Source organism: Tachypleus tridentatus, chromosome 10 (assembly GCF_004210375.1).
Source record: "Tachypleus tridentatus isolate NWPU-2018 chromosome 10, ASM421037v1, whole genome shotgun sequence".
Taxonomy (NCBI): Eukaryota; Metazoa; Arthropoda; class Merostomata; order Xiphosura; family Limulidae; genus Tachypleus; species Tachypleus tridentatus.
The window spans coordinates 174961389-174982075 of NC_134834.1; the positions used below are offsets into that span (position 1 = coordinate 174961389).

The 20687-nt window shown below is 32.4% G+C and overlaps 1 protein-coding gene and 1 pseudogene across 1 annotated transcript in view; one reads left to right on the forward strand and one right to left on the reverse strand.

Annotated features, from left to right (window-relative positions):
- Positions 1-20687, forward strand: part of LOC143230968 (piezo-type mechanosensitive ion channel component 2-like) — a 211535-nt gene that overhangs the window by 160369 nt on the left and 30479 nt on the right. Inside the window, 4 exon segments of the mRNA XM_076465323.1 lie at positions 7617-7676; positions 14991-15252; positions 17049-17225; positions 18639-18761. Of these exon segments, the coding sequence (XP_076321438.1) occupies positions 7617-7676; positions 14991-15252; positions 17049-17225; positions 18639-18761 (622 nt within the window).
- Positions 2735-4300, reverse strand: LOC143227912 (uncharacterized; annotated as a pseudogene).

The following is a 20687-nucleotide window of genomic DNA, read 5'->3' on the forward strand; positions in this document are numbered from 1 at the left end:
TTTCCTCACATAGGTTGCAATAATTATGGCTCGTGGAAGCACATATCCTGATGAGGGCATGGCAGCCATTGTGAAGAGGATAGTGTTTTTCATTATGCTGCCAGGACATTCAGCTCTAATACCTTCATCAGGCATTCCTTCTCATCATCAATGGGGTGAATGAGAAGGATAAATTTGATTGTGTCTTCACCTGCTTAGAATTTGAAAACTTCTCTCCTTGTGGAAGAGAAACAAAAACTTCCTTCCATTCTTAAGCCCTAAATTATCAGGTGTACATCAATCTTTTTCTTTCCCCTGTGTTATATAATTTTCGTTGTTCCCTACTTCTTAGTTCTAACCCTAACTCATTTCATTTACCATTTGTGGACCACCTATCTATCTGTAAGGTTAAGCCTCACTCTTCCCATCTATATTTGATTCTGATTTCCTCAGATCTAGTCATCTGCATCCCTTTTCATGATCCTCATAATTGGGTATTGCCTTTGTCTGTGGAGGGAGGAAAGAATTATTTTCATTGGTTTTGCTCTCTAGTATCCAATATTCCTTTATTTACCTGATCATTTTAACACCTCAAGTCTGAGGCACTCCACTGGACTCCAGAAAAGTTCGTGAGGGATTCTTATTCCCTTTATTTCTCTTCTGTGTCAATTCTCATTCTACCATTCCATCCTCACTTGCATCTTTGTTACTGGAGGTTGTTGGATAGAGATACTGTCCTATCCCAAGTTTGACTTCTTTCTTTTTTTCTGTGAGCTCTTTGCATGGCCTCTTTTTTTGCCTTGAGGTTTAAGGTGATCCTAATTTGATTGAATCATGGACTGCCTCTCTTAGCCAGCCTGAGTTCTGTTCTTAGAAGCTCTGTTCTCCCCCATTGTTTATTAGGGATGTTTTCTTGAGAACTTTACCATTGCCTAACCAACTCTCTCACTTTCATGCTGTCTCTCTTCTGCTTTACATCCCCTGGTTTTGACTGTCAATACATTTCACATGGTCTGGTGTTTCATTTCTCATGATTCTCACCCATCTTTCTGATCTTTACCGTGGTTCCTGGTCTTGACTAAAGACAGTTTTTGTTGTTTCCCTTTGATGGTACCCCTCTAGCTTGCTTAACCTAGATTTCCTCTTTTGTGCATCTAACCCATTCCCCTCTTTCCCTGCCCATTGTACACACTAATGCTTCAACATCTCGCATATATCCTCTCCATTATGGAATTTTATCTTTCTACCTTAATGTTTGATTAGTCTGGTCCATTGCTCCTTGAAATGGATTTCTTCAGCTGGTAATCCTATTTCATGAAGGGCATTATTTTACTTGGTACTTCTACCTGCAGGAGTGTGTGACTTTTAGTGCTGGTCCATGTGTTGCCATCTTCCTCATAATCATTTTACTGTTGGACATCTTACTTCCCTTTATGATGTTGTTCTACAGAGTTTAGCTGTCTCTGTCTGTCAGTTATTAGATGGTCTTTTCTTCACCATTTTGTCTTTTAAATACTGCAAGATGTTTCCTCCCCTGTTCTTTTTTGGATGCTATGTGTTCCACTCAAGTATTCTTCTTATTCCAGGGACAACTCCCTTTCAACCTTTATTAGTAGAGATTGCCATATTGTTTACTTAGTCTCCTCTTTATTGAGATTGTCGCTTGCAAATGGTCCATATTTTGTCCTATCAGATATGTCACCTCTATCATTACCTCACTGCTTACTTTTTATAACCACTGGATGAGATCATTTAAGCTGGTATGTTGAATACCTTACACAATTTTGTTGCCAACTCTTTTCACCATCTAGCTATCTCACCTACTATGAGTCACTGACAATGACTGAAGAAGGTCGAAACGTTGTTCAATCCTCTACATAGAATTTTCTCAACCCATATCAGCCATTTTTACACATATATTTTTCTCTACAAGTGGTTTTTCTCGTCATCACGGATTATGAGTCTACCTACTGTCTTTAAACAGGTTAGTACATTCCTGCGTGGTTAGTAACATTTACTTACAGAATTGAACTAGGTATCTGGTGGTATTCTTCCACGCTATATGTATTTCCCAAAATTCTACATCTGACTAGGATAACAAAAGTTCTTACACAGTAAGTTCTAGCTCAGTGCATACCCATTCTTGAGATGGGGTGCTCCATGAGACTATTTCAGATATCCTTGTGGTATACTTTGATATCTGACTTCTCTCTGGTTCATATTATACCTTTGCCATGGCCTACCATGAAAAAGTCACTTTTTACTGCTTTTACCTGCTGGCTTACCAAAATAGATTTATGCAGTCACCCTACAATAAACGACCTCTCTGGATGAAACAGATGGATAGGAGGGATCTGGGCATTTTCTCTAGTTCTCTCCATTTCAAATTTCCCCACACTTTTTTCTTTGAGTGAACCAAAGGATACCCTTACTGCTTATCAGACCCTTGCTGTTCAGGTGGTGGACCATGGAAAACTCTCACTGATTGGAACCTAACAGCTGAGACTAACACAAGGAGTGCCAGTCAGTTGGACGTGGGGTGGTGGTGATACCATTAGTGAGCACAGATCACCCATCAATAACAACATGCCAGAAGCACCACATACAGTCTGCATCTGTTCAGTAGAATTGAGGTGAGCATTTGTTTCCTGCAGCTTGCAACTGTCCAGTAGAGTTGAGGCAAGCAAATTTCGAAATATATGCCCTCTTCTTGCAGGCTGTGAGTGTTCAGTTTAATCAAGGTGAGTACATACCACTACACCACACCCTCTTCTTGCAGACTGTGAGTGTTCAGTTTAATCAAGGTGAGTACATACCACTACACCACACCCTCTTCCTGCAGGCTGTGAGTGTTTAGTTTAGTCAAGGTGAGTACATACCACTACACCACACCCTCTTTCTGCAGACTGTGAGTGTTCAGTTTAGTCAAGGTGAGTACATACCACTACTCCATGCTCTCTTCTTGCAAACTGTGAGGGTTCTGTTTAGTCAAGGTGAGCACATACCACTACACCACACCCTCTTCTTGCAGACTGTGAGTGTTCAGTTTAATCAAGGTGAGTACATACCACTACACCACACCCTCTTCTTGCAGACTGTGAGTGTTCAGTTTAATCAAGGTGAGTACATACCACTACACCACACCCTCTTCTTGCAGACTGTGAGTGTTCAGTTTAATCAAGGTGAGTACATACCACTACACCACACCCTCTTCCTGCAGGCTGTGAGTGTTTAGTTTAGTCAAGGTGAGTACATACCACTACACCACACCCTCTTTCTGCAGACTGTGAGTGTTCAGTTTAGTCAAGGTGAGTACATACCACTACTCCATGCTCTCTTCTTGCAAACTGTGAGGGTTCTGTTTAGTCAAGGTGAGCACATACCACTACACCACACCCTCTTCTTGCAGACTGTGAGTGTTCAGTTTAATCAAGGTGAGTACATACCACTACACCACACCCTCTTCCTGCAGGCTGTGAGTGTTTAGTTTAGTCAAGGTGAGTACATACCATTACACCACACCCTCTTCCTGCAGACTGTGAGTGTTTAGTTTAGTCAAGGTGAGTACATACCACTACACCACACCCTCTTCCTGCAGGCTGTGAGTGTTTAGTTTAGTCAAGGTGAGTACATACCACTACACCACACCCTCTTCCTGCAGGCTGTGAGTGTTTAGTTTAGTCAAGGTGAGTACATACCACTACACCACACCCTCTTCCTGCAGGCTGTGAGTGTTTAGTTTAGTCAAGGTGAGTACATACCACAACACCACACCCTCTTCCTGCAGGCTGTGAGTGTTTAGTTTAGTCAAGGTGAGTACATACCACTACACCACACCCTCTTCCTGCAGACTGTGAGTGTTCAGTTTAATCAAGGTGAGTACATACCACTACACCACACCCTCTTCCTGCAGACTGTGAGTGTTTAGTTTAGTCAAGGTGAGTACATACCACTACACCACACCCTCTTCCTGCAGACTGTGAGTGTTCAGTTTAGTCAAGGTGAGTACATACCACTACACCACACCCTCTTCCTGCAGACTGTGAGTGTTCAGTTTAGTCAAGGTGAGTACATACCACTACACCATGCTCTCTTCTTGCAAACTGTGAGGGTTCTGTTTAGTCAAGGTGAGCACACACCACTACACCATGCCCTCTTCCTGCAGGCTGTGAGTGTTCAGTTGAGTCAAGGTAAGCACATGCTTTCCTCCTCCTCTTGTGCCTGTAGTTGAGTCAAACTGAGCATTTACCACTATGCCATGCCCTCTTTCTGCTGTTCTGCCTGCAACTAGATTAGGGTGAGCACACTTTGCATGATTCATATTACATAGTAAGTGGCATGAATTTCTGTGTCCTCCCACAGTGGTTGTCAATTCAAGAGTCTGATGGTAAAATTGAGGTAAGTGTACACTACTATTATACACTATGGGACATATTCTATGGACTTCACTTACAGCCAGTGTCAGTCCAAAATGTGCCAGTAGAGTGCCTAACTACACTAAAGATATTGGCTCTCCTATTTTCGTGTACAAGAATTCTGATGTCATTATTCCTATTACACTTATATGTGTGACACACATGGGGCTTCTTTGGTTTTTTCACCTGTCTGCTCTAGATGAAGAGTATTTCCTGGAAGAAAGGAGGTACAGTTTCCTTTGAGTGTGCCCTTGTGGAACTCTTGCCCTTGAGTGTCACACTCTGTGGATCTTATTTATTCTGTTTCTGAAAGGAATTAATCTAGATATATATGCAGAAATATATATCATCTTGGAAGTTAACATTATATTTACCCGAAAATGTATTTCTGATAGATACTGTCCTCTGTGTGCATTATCACATTCCTATCTACATTCAGTGGACTTTAGACATGCCTCACCAAAAATGAAATTCATGAATGTAAAAACTTAAAGGGAGTTAATGAGCAGGGAGGTTGTGTCATGCTTCTATTGTTGGAGGGCTTTTGATGTATAATAATGTTATCATACAGTAGCTGAATTCATGAGAAATTTTGTGAGATTAGGTGGGAATTGTCTAAATGCTAGTTGCATGCAAATATTTAAGTCAGATACGTAGGAAGATAGCTTTCTGTGTGAAGAGCTGAGTTTTTTTGTAAATAGATTTTCAAGCAAGGATAATGTTAATTTTGGAATACATCATTCATTTGAATTGTCATTAAAAATAGTTCTTTACTTACTGTATTGTTTCTACAAATAGGATGTCAGTATATAAAAGCTCAGTATTAAAACTGGTAAAATAAATTATCTTACTCTTAAATTTTAAGTTTGTTTGTGTTTATTTGAGAATTCAAAACTGCATAAAAAAATCAATATACAACCTTTTAACCCTTAATTTCAGGTTCTAATATATGAAATTAGAACTCTTAGTTGACACCTTTCTTTACCTACTTTTGGAGAATCATTAATAAAATCTATGTAATGTGACAGGGAACATTCGTTGCACCAAACAATTGCTACTGTTCTTCCTGTTCCCAGCATCATAGTCATCTAGCTCTGCTTTATTGGTTTGTAGCCCGGCATGGCCAAGCGTGTTAAGGCATTTGATTAGTAATCTGAGGGTCGTGGGTTCGAATCCCGGTTGCACCAAACATGCTCACCCTTTCAGCCATGGGGACATTATAATGTTACGGTCAATCTCACTATTCATTGGTAAAAGAGTAGCCCAAGAGTTGGCGGTGGGTGGTGATGACTAGCTGCCTTCCCTCTAGTCTTATACTGCTAAATTAGGGATGGCTAGCACAGATAGCCCTCAAGTCGTTTTGTTCGAAATTCAAAACAAACAAACAATTATTGGTTTGTAGTCACTTGAGTTGAGTTTGCTGTACACCATTTCATTTACAGCCACACTTTTCACTAATACTTCTCTTATGTTTAATAAGGGCTTTTTGTATGGTAGGTTTACCATAAGCATACATATATAATATCAGCAATAGACTTATTCTTTGGAAATGTCAAATAATAAATTTTAATGCCAAAAATGATCTTAGTTATGCACTTCTTATAAAGATAGATAGCATTAATAACTGTTACTCTTATTGTATTAGATTGTAAGTATTTAAGTAGTATCAATTATTTGAACTTACAAATATGCATTAGCAGGTTATGTATGGGTTATTTTAACTAAAATAAAAATTAATACACTTTGAAATGTAGTTTTGAATTTTCCAATGAAATTCAGAACATGAAGATGTTAGGTTAATTTGTCAATTTTGATCTGTATGCCAGCATTCTTTTGGGATAAACAACACATTGAGGGCAAAACTAATTTCTAATCAGAATTTAAGTGACCTTACACATTTCAAAATCTGTATATTTGAAGTTAATGGATTAAACACTTCTGATAAATGCTTATCGTCTTTGTGATCAGATGATTGGAATAACTAATGGTTTAAGATTCATTCCTTCAGCTAATCTTTTGTATTTTTCTGTGAAAAACAATGAATGAAAGATTGTTCACAGTGAAGTCATTACATTGTTGGAGATGTGGATGATGATTTTAAATATTCTAGATTGCTGGTAGTTTTTATATATTTTGTGGATATATAAGTAGCAAGAATAATAGTATTAAATTCACTGAATAACTTTATCAGTACCATTACTTATTTTTGATATGTAAACCAGTAAATCGTATGTGAACTTTAAAGGTTAAATATAAAAAAACATTAAAAAACATCTGTATTTTAGGTTCACAAGCTATATGTTTGATATAAACTTAATTAAGATATTACTTCATAACACATATAAAATCTCAACCACTTATTAATATTTGTACAAAGAGTTTGAAAATATTCTTATTATTCTGTCTATTTAATTATTATAATAATTTTACACTGTTTGAACAAATAAAACTTCACACTATATGGGGTTCTAAAATATTCAATTTGTCTAACTTTACTATATGCTCTTAAGCATGCCTACTGTGTCAAAAGCACCTCTGTACTTCACATGGTCTATCCACACTTACTGTGAGATGTACTTTTGAACCAGGATGTCATTTGCAGTAGTTCTCTAGATATAAAGATGTGCCTTCTGAAAACATGAAATATACTTTAACTCTGCAACTATCCTTGTTGCAAGCAAGTCTATACCAGTTACACCCACAGATACTTGCTGATGTGTGTGTGGAATGTAATTGTTTACTGACATTTTCTTTAAGTTCTTAAAAAAGACTGATAATGGACAAAGTATTTTTTCACAAAAGAAGGACTGCATAATCATAAACAAACAGAGGGCAGAAACTAACCAAGTCAGTTCTTTAAAAATTATTGTTGATATTGTACTGTATTTACCGTTAATGATGTTAAGCATATCTATTACAATTGTAAAAGTATTACAAGCATTATTATAATGAGAAAGAAAAACCTCACTAAATATTTTAGTTTTTTATAGAATTTATTAAGCAATATTTTAATATTCATGTGAAAATAATTCTTCTGCAAGTCACCCCTCATTCTTGTTAATAGTTATTAAGCATTACATCTCACTAGGTTATTATTATTTCAATTTTTTTATATTACCTTTGTTTTAGTTGTGTTAGAAGATTGATATTATTATTAAATTCATTATGTAATGGTGTGCAGTTACCAACCACTCTTTTTATTGCTGAATTCTTCTGCTATAGAATATCAAAAGAAACATCATCAGTGCATCTTTGGATGAGTAGTAAAGATCTTAGTGAAAGGTATGTGGTTTGTAGAAGATTAGTACAAGTCTTGATCAAAGTGTTTATGTAGTCAATTTACTTTTATGTTCTATCTAAGATCTAATTTAAATATACATGTTGGGATATGAATATTATATTTAAGATACATTATAATTACACATGTAATATGGACATTGTATCTAAGATTCATTTTAAATATACATGTGGTTATAATATGGACATTGTATTTAAGATATATTATAATTATACATGTTGTTGTGATATGTACACTGTATACTAACATATTGCTTATATGATTAATTTAAAATATACATATTATTGTTACTTATATGCTGTTTTCTAACATATTTTTCATATATATTGTAATATATATATATTATGTACATTGTATACTGAGATACTGTTTATAATATTCATTATAAATATACATTATTCTGATATATATTTACACTGTATATTACATATTGTATTAAATCAATGTTACATAATGATGTTGCTACGATATCTATACTCTTTACCAACATATTGTTTACAAGATCCATTTTAGATACACGTGTTGCTGTGATATCTACACTGTATTATAATACATTATATTAAATTCATTTTAAATGCTCATGTTGATATGATAATTACACTTTATAGTAACACATTTTAAACATACATGTTGTAATAACTACATTGCATATTGATACATTGTTCATGAGGTCCATTTTAAATATATGTATAGTAATTACTTATAATTTATAATTAAAAGTAAGCTGGCGATATAAAAAAAATTTCACTTTTAAATTTATGAAGTCAATTTAGTACAGCAAATTTAGAAGTAAATAATGTCATAAAACATTATTAAAACATCTGTAATGATTAAGGTGTATTTATTCTTTATTTGGGTATTCTCACTGTTAATTCTGTTTTTGGCTGTTATTTTACACATCATTATTTTATGTTTAGTAAGCAATAATAATGTAAACTGCACGGACAGTGAGGCTTAATAAAGTTTAAAATTACATGTGCCAAAAGAAAAATAAAAACTGATATTTTGACTGCTACTGACATTCATTCCCAAGGTTATAACAAGTTGAGGTAGTTATGGGTATCATACACCATCTGTTGCCATTTTATGAAACAGTTATAAAAGTTTGTACATTTTAGCAATGGGATTTCAGTAAGTATCTCTGCTAACAAGAATTAGATCTGAATTTGCTAAATGTCATCCTTTCAAAAATAAATCTGCCACTGATATAATTTTGGTGTATGTCTAATATTTTGTAATTCTGCCATGCAATTATATAACTTGTGACAGAAAGAGACTTAAAATGTTTTTATTTTTTAGCACACTTGAATTGTTTCATTTTATCTTGTCATCTGGCTTACCCTATGTATTTAATGTTACAGTCTTCACAACCAGTTGAATAAGCAGCATCAAACTTTACTAAGGGACGTTTCTTATTTTTATGGTATGTTTAGACAATTTTAAATGAAGACCAAGGCCTGAAAGAAATACTGATATTCTCAGAAGAATAAAGTTCTCCATAACTCTTTGTCTAAACCATGAACATAAGGAAGCATAGACTTATATAGTCAATAGAGTTTCAAAAGTTTTTATTTTATGGAAGATCTCAAGATAAACACTTTGTTTCAGAATATCTAGAGTGAAATTTAACATTTTATTCTTTTTTGAGATTATCTTTGCATTAAAATTGAACTTGGTCTCTATTTAACAAATTTTGATCTTGTGATGTTGTTTAGGAATCAGATATATGAGAGTACTTTAAGTGACAGAAAATGTTTATTATTTAGAAGTAAGATGCTTTATTTAATAAACAGAAATTGCATCAGGTTAATACTCTACTATTTTAAATCATGTTACAAATTTATCCTGTACAAAACTGAAAAATCTCAGATTCATATTTTATATAACAGCTTTAGTTACTGTCCTGGCCCATCAACTGTTTTGGTATGCCACATCTTGGTTGGAAACTGAAAGGCATTTAAAAAATATTCCATAAGGTGTCATACTTGTGATATTGTTACTTAGGTGTAACACCATACAAGAGTTCTACTGGACAATGTGCTTAACTTTGGACAAAAAACAATGAAAGAAGTAAAGTAAACTTGATGACTGATGTTAAAATATTGCTTACATATGAAGGTTTTGGAAAGATTATAGGAGTTAGAGTTAGGAGGTTATAAAGTATAATTAAATATGAAAAACAGCTTTACTCCAGGATGAAATAGGTTAAATATACTATGCATTTGACAGATAAACAGTACTAGTATTTTAATTCTTCTGTTGGACATGTTCTTGAAATAGGTTAAATGTGCTATGTATTTAACTGATAAACAGTTCTAGTATTTTCATTGTTCTGTTGGACATGTTCTTGAAATAGGTTAAAGATACTGTACATTTAACAGATAAACAGTACTAGTATTTTCATTGTTCTGTTGGACATGTTCTTGAAATAGGTTAAAGATACTGTACATTTAACAGATAAACAGTACTAGTATTTTCATTCTTCTATTGGAAATTTTCCTTTAATTTATTGTTGTCCAAAGGTATGCGAATCTGTTATGCCCCTACAACCCACTGTTTCATTCAGTGGAGCTTTTATGAGCAAGTTATTTAGTTTTCTAGACAGCATATTGAATCTGTTAGTGTGGCTTATATGTGAAAAACTTAATCCGTTTGTTGATGAACTGAAGAATCAACGAGAAAATGTATTTTTTATACAGTTAGTTTTTAACTTCTGTTCCCATTTAATTAGCACTGGGTGTTAATGGTGTTCAGTTAACTGAGGGAACTTATTTGTTGTTACATACTTATGGTCTTGAAGATATACCAGATGTTAAATTTTTATATCAAAGATACTATTTTCTCATTTAAAGACATCTCTTTAAAAACTCTTACTCTTATGGGATTTCCTGAGTTAGTAACTAATCTAGTTATGGAAGATATCAGAAATTATACCTTAACAACGTTTTCAAATATGGTAATATATTAAAGATACGTTGATGAAACGTTAATAAAAATGTTGCATTATCTTTATTTGCATATTTAAATGCTCAAAATCATTTCAATACATTTACAATATAGAAGGGAAGAGACATATATCTATGTATATTATATATCTAAATTTATTGGAAGAAATAAAATACATTTACTACTAGTATCTTTTGTAAATAAAACATGCCTGTAGATATTTATATATTTCTTCACTTTTTTATAAGTCACATAAACATTGGATTACAGAATCAGTACTGTTTTAACAGTAACCATCAGAAAAAGATAACTAACTAACTTATATTTGGAAACAAAGTAGTTTTTCCATATGAAAAAGAGCAATGATCTATTTGAAAATCCCTGAGTTTGTGGCTATTTTGAAATTATTTTTATTTTTTTTTATATCTGGTGTGACTTTCAATACTTTGTTCAGATCAGCCAGTTTAAGAAGTCTGTATTGGTCCAAAATCCTTATACTGAGTTATCAGAACAATACAATTTTCAGAAGGCTAAAAATTAATGTAATAACAAAAATTATAATAAGAGTTATAAATTATAATATTTAAATATATTTCTCAATATTATAACCAAAATCATTAATGAAACTAAAGAAAAATGTAATATGTTATTACTTATAAAACCTTTAACTATGTATTTATTTCTAAGATCAACACAGCATACCAATAATAAAATTTGAATTCAGTTAAATGTTTGTATTTGCAGTGATGCATATTCAACCAATATAGCTTTCATAAGACAAAAAGGGTTTGAAATCATAAACCAACTACACTTGTCTCCAAGATGGAGAATTATACTGTTATTTTTTATTGGTTTTATCACAAAAGGTTTTCATTAGTGTGGTCATAATTTTCCCTACTAAGGACAAGTGACCATTGAAAGCTGGTTTTGTGAATAAGACTGTTTTATTTTAATTAGTTTTGACCTTCAAGATAAAGAATGTCTTTTGATAGAAATTTCATTATTTATGTATTGAGTTGATTGCCAGTGTCACACCTTTCACACATAGGGACAAGTTAACTCTTTAAATGTATAATTTTTTTGCGCCCTCAACTATTAATCTTAAAGTTTTCATAACAAGACAGCTTTGCATTATGGATATTCTGGTTTGTTTGTAAAAGTTGGATAATAACGTGGTTTGGATTATTCAATCAAAGAAACATATCTCACTGTTTGATGAGTAAATCAAGACTCTTGACAAAGAAACATAACTATTATCTCACTGTTTGATGAGTAAATCAAGACTCTTGACTGGAAATTGTTAGTGTCGACTTGAGTTTAAGGAAGAACCACTTTAAAGTAATGACTAAATGGTAATGAGTCATTAGACAAGCTGAAAAATATAAGTTATTTGTTTAGATGCCAGTTTAGTGGATTGACTTAAATTCATATGAAAATATCAACATTTATGATTTTAAAAATTAACAGTATTACCAGATTTTTATTTGACTGGCTTGAAGAAGTTTTACTGTACTATATAAAGATTTATGAAAATACAATAGCTAGTAAAGTTAATACTTCTGGTTACCAAAAATACTGAGATGGATATATCCATATTAAATTAATAGATGAAAAGGTATGTGTGAAACCTGCATTGTAACAGTTTAAAAAAGTTGTGGTTCTTTGTAAAGTCTTTATAGTTTCATGTGCAGTGACAAGAGGAGAGTTGAACTTCTTACAAAATTAAATAATCATGGTGTTCAAAATATGGTAGGAGAAATTTGTTTAAAAATAAGATTGAGTTTGTGATTTCCTTCTAGGATATCTTGTTTAACATTTGGGGTCTTTTCACTAATATACCTATCAAGAATTATAAATATTAATTGTTAATGACTTACTAGGTTTCAATAAGGAAAAAGTAAACTGTAATAGCCCAGGACTTACAAACAATAACAGCCATTTGCTTAGATCAGAATTACTTCATATTTAATGATCCAATATATAAACAAAATTATGTGTTAGCTATTGGTTCTTCCATCTCTCCTTTTCTTGAACAAGTTTTCATGAATAATTTATGCAAGAAATTGTTTAGTAATGAAAATATCACATCATGTCAAATATTGGTTATAGATATAATGATGATATGATTTGGCTCTGATCAGGCTCCAGATATCATTTTACAATTTTGTAATTCATATAAATTGAAAAAGCAAATTACTAATTTATATGGAGAAATTATTTTTTTAGACGTAACTGTTGATGTAAATAACAAAACATATATCTTCAAAATTTTCAGAAAACAACTTTTATTGATACCATCATACATGCTATTCAAGATATCCAATGTATCACAAACTTACCATGTTCTTTAGTTTGTTAAATAGGCTTATTGTTTGTACCCTTGCCATCTGAATAATATGAAGTTAAATTAAAACAGTAAAATAAATTGATATCAGTAATGATTATAGAACTAAGTTAATTGATATATTGTTCTTTAAAAAAATAACAGACGTTAATGTGAAACAAATATACCACCATATTGTACCAAACAACAACAAAAACAGAAAGAAATGGTGTAAGATAAGCTACAGTGAGAAACCTTCTGACAGAACATGCAACACATTGAACAAAGACATCTGTAGACCAGCACCAGCCTCCTACTGTACAAACAATTTGGGTCAAATGTTGTATAACATCAAAGACAAATTCGAAAAATGTTGACAAGGTTGTATTTACCAGTTAATATGTCAAGACTACAATAATGTATATTTGGTTAGACAGGATATCTCATAGAAACAATTAATAGTTAAAGGACAATCAAGAAAGTGAAACTTGGTAAAATTAGACTCAACTTTTGCATCACATTTTATGTAAACTGAATGCTGATTTCATTTGGAAAAAAAATTGAAAATTTTACATGTTTGCCAAAACAGACTGCATGCAATATTGTTGGTCATTAACATCTCTAAGTTATTACTGCATGTAATATTGCTGATCATTAACAGCTGTAAGTTATTATTGCATGTACTATTGTTGGTCATTAACAGCTGTAAGTTATTATTGCATGTAATATTGTTAGTTATTAACAGCTGTAAGTTATTATTGCATATAATATTGTTGGTTATTAACAGCTATAAGTTATCACTGCATGTAATATTGTTGGTCATTAACAGCTTAAGTTATTATTGCATGTAATATTGTTGGTTATTAACAGCTGAAAGTTATCACTGCATGTAATAATGTTGGTCATTAACAATGTAAGTTATCATTATAAATAATATCAAAGTTCCTAAGAAGTTGATAGTTGATAGGAGAATAAGAAAAATGTAATAATTTCCACTTATAATGGTACAGAATAATTTTATGTAATTCCTTATCAGTTATTATATCTAAGACTGTTTTTAATGAAATAATCTGTTGCTTATGAGCACTTTACAGAAAAATAGAAGCTAGTCATTGGGTATTTAGTTTGAACTCTTTCTTTTTTGAGAAAGCTATTTTATAGAGGTGTTGTGTTATAAATTATGATTTAAATGGTTCTTTAATTTTGTCACTAAACATAGCTATCAAATAAAGCTTAAATTTATACTTGTTAGCATGTGTGTTAGGTTAAACTAATGATGAGTAAAGTTTTAACCAACAGTTTTTTAAAGGTGATCTTCAAATGAATGAATCATAGTTCACTGAACTTTTAAAATACTTTTTCACTGCTAATTCTGTGTTTTAGCTTTTCACAATGAAGATGACAATTAACTGGTTGAGAAAATATACCTTGAGCAGTTATTATCTACTCTTTTGATTTGGTAGTTAAGCCAACAGGTGTAACATTTAGCAAACATTTTCATCCAGTAGTCTTCTGTTTTCCAAAGTTTAACAATCATGCTTTCTAAATGAAGTAGCTTTCCTTTCCACAGGTTTATTATTCATGTTTTTTTTACATTTTAATACATCAATCTTCTCTTTAATATGCATGCATGCTTTTTAAATATTCACCTAGTAGTTCTCTCTTTTCTCAGGCTTAACATGGATGCTCTTAACTTCTCAGTTTCTCGCATAAAAAAAACCCAACAAAATCATTTCTTACAACATGTTTATTTAAGCAGATTTTTTCTTCTCCTCATTGTTTGACAAACGACAAACTTTTATAAAATATCATAAGCAATGTTCATACTTTTTACATTTTAATATATATCATTCTTCTTTTTCCTCACTTGTAACTATTCTATGCTGTTTAGGTTTTAAATTGAACATAACAGTTGCATATTCTTTACAAATGCAATGTTAAGATATTTTAAAATATCCATTTAATTTTATTTCAGATGTTCTTTGCTTCTTTTGTCATTGTAAAAAAAATAATTTGTATTCATTTATAGTGCTGGATATAACAGTTCACCTGATGCTTTAGACAAAGACTTTGAGAAAAGCCAGCCAACTGCTGTACGATTCCTAAGAGCATGTTATTATGCTGCTGTGTCTCATTCTGATATATTATGTTATTTGATGATTGTGGTAAATCAGATAGAGTCTGCCAGTCTATTGTCTCTCCCATTGCCTTTTATGGCCTTTCTTTGGGGAGCCTTATCTGTTCCAAGACCTTCAAAATCTTTCTGGATAACTGTCATCACTTACACTGAGGTAAGATTACATTCAAACTCTTAACCTTGCAGAACTTGCTTATATAATGACATGTATATACACGTGTGTGTAGATTTATTTATATACTACTGGAAATAATTATGGAAATGGTGATGAAAAATAGTATAAAAAGCATATATCAAAAGAATACCAACTCTTTATTAAGTGAAAGTGAAGTGCACCAGAGTATAATCACATTTTGGTGATTTAAACTGTGATTGATTGTCGTCAAACCAATTAGAAAGTGTTACACCAGAAGTTAAAAGCCCATAAAATGCAGTCAGTTATACTATGCCCAGTAATAATAGAGTGAATCTAGGTATGGATCAAAGGATTGAAATACTTTATTTCAAAAAAGGTTTTGGTTTATTAAGGGTATTCCAAACAAAAACTGGCTGCAAAGCTCCATATTTCAGTAAAAGATGCGTGGAAGACAAGACTTTGAAAAGGATACCTGAAACTTGTTAGCAATACAAGTGATCAAGGTAATCCTTTCAGTGGAGTGTTTTTACAAGACAGATGATGCTTGAGTATAAATCTTTTTTAGTTATTGGGAATACTGGAGAAAACAGCAAGAAATAAGCCACATAGATGTAAAGCTACTAAAACATCATTGCAGAAAAAAAGGTAACTAAAATCACATGGTTGAAATAGATTGCAAATGGTGGAAGATAAGAGTTGGAGATATTTGTTTTGCAGATGAATCTAAGCTTGAATTGTAGCAACAAGGGTGTCTTTAACAGAGAATAGAGTGGTATCATTGTCAATGTAAACCTATACAGAGTAACATGGTAGGGGATCAACAAGTTTTGGACTACATTTCAGTAAACAGTATCAGTAGTTTACAATGTGGTCTTTACAAAATCATAATGTGAACATTCTTGTGGCTGTTTAGGCTTATGTAAAAGCTGAGAAAGTCTAAAGACAACCAAAAATGTTGTTAAACTGAGGCAGGTAATACACAATATTTAAACAACATTTTAGAATAGTATGTTAATAGACTTTACAGCAGAAAAAAACCAAAGTATAATGTTCTGTGTACAGCAAACCACTTACATACAAAATACTAGTGTAATGTATGGCTTATTCACATTTTAAAACTCACTTTTTACTCGCATAAGCCTGAAAACTTAACATTGAGCCATTTGGATACTGTATTTGAAGTTATAATATTTTGTACCATTAATATACTAACTATCTATTTGTTATTACTTGTTTGTAATTCTTGTATGTGTATCACTTGAGTTTGAATGATTATTTTTATAGATATGCTCACACACATTTAAGTAATTATAATTTACATAATTTTTCTCTCACACTATTAACAATAGTACAGTAACATTAATTTTATTTTCTGTATAACAATGAGTTTACAACTGTTAGTATGTTACAATATGTGCATTGTGTGAATACCCAAAGTGATTCGCAAATGTGTAAAATGTGGGTAGTGAGTGTACAGCTGTTGAATGATATAAAACATTGGAGTGTGTGTGAGAAATAATTCTCAATCAATGTAGTGTAAGAATGACTATAAAATGTATCATAGTTAATTGAATACATATTACATTATACTAATATTACCAAACTAGTACTGCTGTACTGAATTACTTTAAAGAAGCAACTGATTTGTAAAGACATAATGGTGATTATGAAATTGTAAATACAAAGTTATATTAAACAATGTATTCAACTAGCGACTATTTTAATGTGCTAATTATAATTGTTAGATCCCAGTATGCTGTGTTGCCCTGTTTGACTCAGTTTTAATTTTAATTCTTTATTTTTTTCTTTTGTAGGCAATAGTTGTTGTCAAGTATCTATTCCAGTTTGATTTTTTTCCATGGAATGTTGAAACTCATGTGAATGACCCATTCTGGCCACCAAGAATCTTGGGCATTGAAAAGAAATCCAATTATGCAGTATATGACTTAGCTCTTCTCCTAGTTGTATTTTTTCATCGATTTGTGCTAAAGGTTATTATAATAGAAGATTATTATTTCTTTTTTGCAGACTGTCATTACAGGAATTATTTAAATGTGTATTAATTGAGACAGCTTGGTGTTATTCCACTTAAATTTAACATGTTATATTTTCATGTGCTAGTGTGGCACTATGACTTCCTTAGGTGCACCTGCAATGGATTTTGAATATCTCATCAGTTTATGAAGCTATGTCATCAAAAATGAAAAATCAACTATTTTTGTATTTCAGTAATAGATAAGTGGTGAAATTTGAACTGAATTTTTTAAGAAGCAGAATAATGCTTAGCCTTATGTCAATCAGGTTGCCCACTTTTACAGGCATGTTTTCATAACTGAAATATAAAATTATTCTCTGAAGGTTTGAAATATTAGTTTTATTTTGATAAATGTATGTTATCTCAGGCTTCTTAAGAAGTTGGTGTTGTTTGAACTAAAGTGGTAATACTCTAATTTATACTTAAAAATCATAAGCATTACTAAGGTTAATTAAGACTTATTAGAATTTCCTAAACACAAAATTAGTTTTTTTTTATTGGAATACTGTTGTTATCCTATATAAACCTCAATTTATTATGACTAAAGATATTTCAAAAGTATTAGAAGGTAGTCGGTGATTTAAGAATACATTTAATCTTTTTTCTTCAGATTTCAATCTTAACTTCCATAGCTGTTTAGTAAAAAACAGTTCAAGACTCTAAATTGTTTCATGCAATGCAATAACTTTTAATATTGTAAGTGAGACACACAGACAGCAGGATTAGAAATTGTTTGATATTACTTGATAGTGACTCACACATTTTCAGCCTGGCATGGCCTGGTGATTAGGTCACTTAACTCAGAATTTTCAGGTTGTGGATTCTAAACCTTGGTGCCGAACACACTTGCATTTTCAGTTCTGGGGGCTATATAATGTGAAAGTCAAACCCACCATTCATTACTAAAAGATATAACTCAAAAATTGTTAGTTGGTGGTGTTGACTACTAACTTGCTTTCTCTCTAGTCTTTCACTGCTAAATTAGGGATGTCTGGCATAGATCATACTGATATAGCTTTGTGCAAAATTCCAAACACACCGAAACACACAGTTTCAGGAGACATTTGACAGTGATACATATTCAGTGGCCTATCCTTATTGAAACACATCCATGAGATTAGCATTTGCTGTTTTTCTGTAATTTAAATTAAGACATATAAATTGCTCTTCAAAACCAGCTGAATCTGACACTGAAGTACACAACCTTTTAAAATAGAAGTATTATCAACGTGCATAAAGTTGAATAACATGGAACAAACATATGTACAATGAAAGAGAATGATGGTCAATGAATCATATCTCAATAGTTTTTGTACAAACGTTTTTATAAGTGTATAAATAGTATAATCGTTCAATTCCTATATTAAAGAGTTTGGGATTGTGGAAAGATGGAGAAGATAAAACCTTGTCAAAAGAAATCCTTGATGGAAATCCTGGTATTTCATCTGAAGAAAGGATGACTGGTAGAACAGAATCTGAAAAAGATTGGTTGGTAAGTGTAGGCTGTTTGAGGTTTGTGAACGTTATGCACTATTTTGATGTAAGCTGGCTATTTATTAACCTATTCTCGAACAGTATAAAACTCTTCAATCAAGTAAAATCTCAAAAAGCCATAGTTTTGTACTGATAACAACCTATGTGTTAGATAAAGAAATATTCATATTTGATTTAATGGACTGTTGTGCTTAGTTATAATAAACATTAATGTAAATACATTATTCTTCCTGTTGTTATAGGATTAATTTTAACAATCATAATAATGTTCAGGGCTGTATCAAGATCAACATCTTGTGAAATGTTATTATTAAATGAGTAATAAATTACAATGCAATGGAAAAATTGAAACACATTATTTAAATCAAAACTCTGAGGTATTAAATGTCTTCACATATATTTCACAACTTTTTTTAATGGAGAGTTTTACACTCACAGGTTTTTTGTGAAACTAAGGGAAACCTCTAGGTTAGCTTCTGTCATGTAATTGTACTTTTCAAAGCACCACACTGAATGTCTTCTCACACAGAACAATGGTTAGAAACAGAGTCAGGAAAGTTTAAACAACAAGGTCTAGCTACAATAGCTTACCAGCATTAATATTGCATTTCTTAGTATGTGAGTTATCTCACTCAGAAAAATAATTTATCGTTCCATTAACTCAGAAGGGTTGCCAAACATAAAATGCCTGAGAAAACTAAATATCTATCATATATTGTTACCTTTACATTATTTTTGTATTGGTACTTTGCTGCAAAGAAAGACTAGAAAGGATAGCATACAAATTTTGAGCTGATCATGTTGAATAAAATCAACCAAATCTTATATCTTCTTTATAACTTAAGAATGCTCATTGGTGCGTCTTGGAAAAGGACATTTTTAGGATGTGCAACCAGAACTTTTTATATGAGTTTTGCTTTTTGGAACGATTCCTGCTTTATCTCAAACAAAAATGAATGATAAATATAGCCAACTGGATTCAATTTCTCTTGCTAAAGAAAGAAATCTTAGTTTAATCATTTGTCTGTTCAGTTTTACAAATTGCATCTATGTGGCTTGTGCAGTGTTGGTGCAGTAATGATGTTGTATTGCATTTGTTTCTGTCTGATGAATGTATTTTAGAGGCTGTGCACTTTGCAGCGTGCTTAGAAGATGAACTTTCTGGTATACCTAAAATCTCACCTGTGTTCCAGGAATATATGTTTCTTCTTTCCATTCTTAAATTTGTGGATGCCTGTACATGATGAGGGAACCTCTCAGAGAATGTTCTGTCTTTCCAGTTTACTTCCCCTGGGATCTGAGCATCCACTCACATTTGCTGTGCATGGCAACTTATGAAGGGGAGGAGAGGATCCTTTGGTCTTGAATTCCTGTAGATGGATGACCCCCCAGGGTCAATCAGCCAGTTTTGTTGTTCTAGGGTCAACCAAGTACCAGTGTTACACATTCTCAGTGGATGTTGTGGGCATAATGTCTGATGGTGGTGTTTGGGTATAGTGCTCATGAAACCCTGTAGTGTCCTCTTTTGACATTGTAGTACATCTTCTCATAGGACTCTGTGATGGGTGGGGTCAGTGAGCATTGAGTCTTTCTTCTTTCATTATGGATTTCCAAATCAGAATAAAAATAAAATGATAAAAACAGGTTATTGGTAAACATCTACATTTTAAAGACTCTGAACAGCAGTTTCCACCTCCTTCTGTACCTGTACCTCATTTTTGTGTACTAAATTCTTTTTCAGACAAATCTTTAGGACAAATGTTTCCCTTTTTTTTATTCAGAAATTAGATGAGTTTGCTCGCTCTCCTATGTCAGTCAAAAGCTACATTATTGCCATAGGTGGGTGGAAAAGAAAGAAGTACAGTTTTTTAAAATCATTTTAAAATATTTCATACCATGAGACTCAGAAGTTATTGTCCTTAAC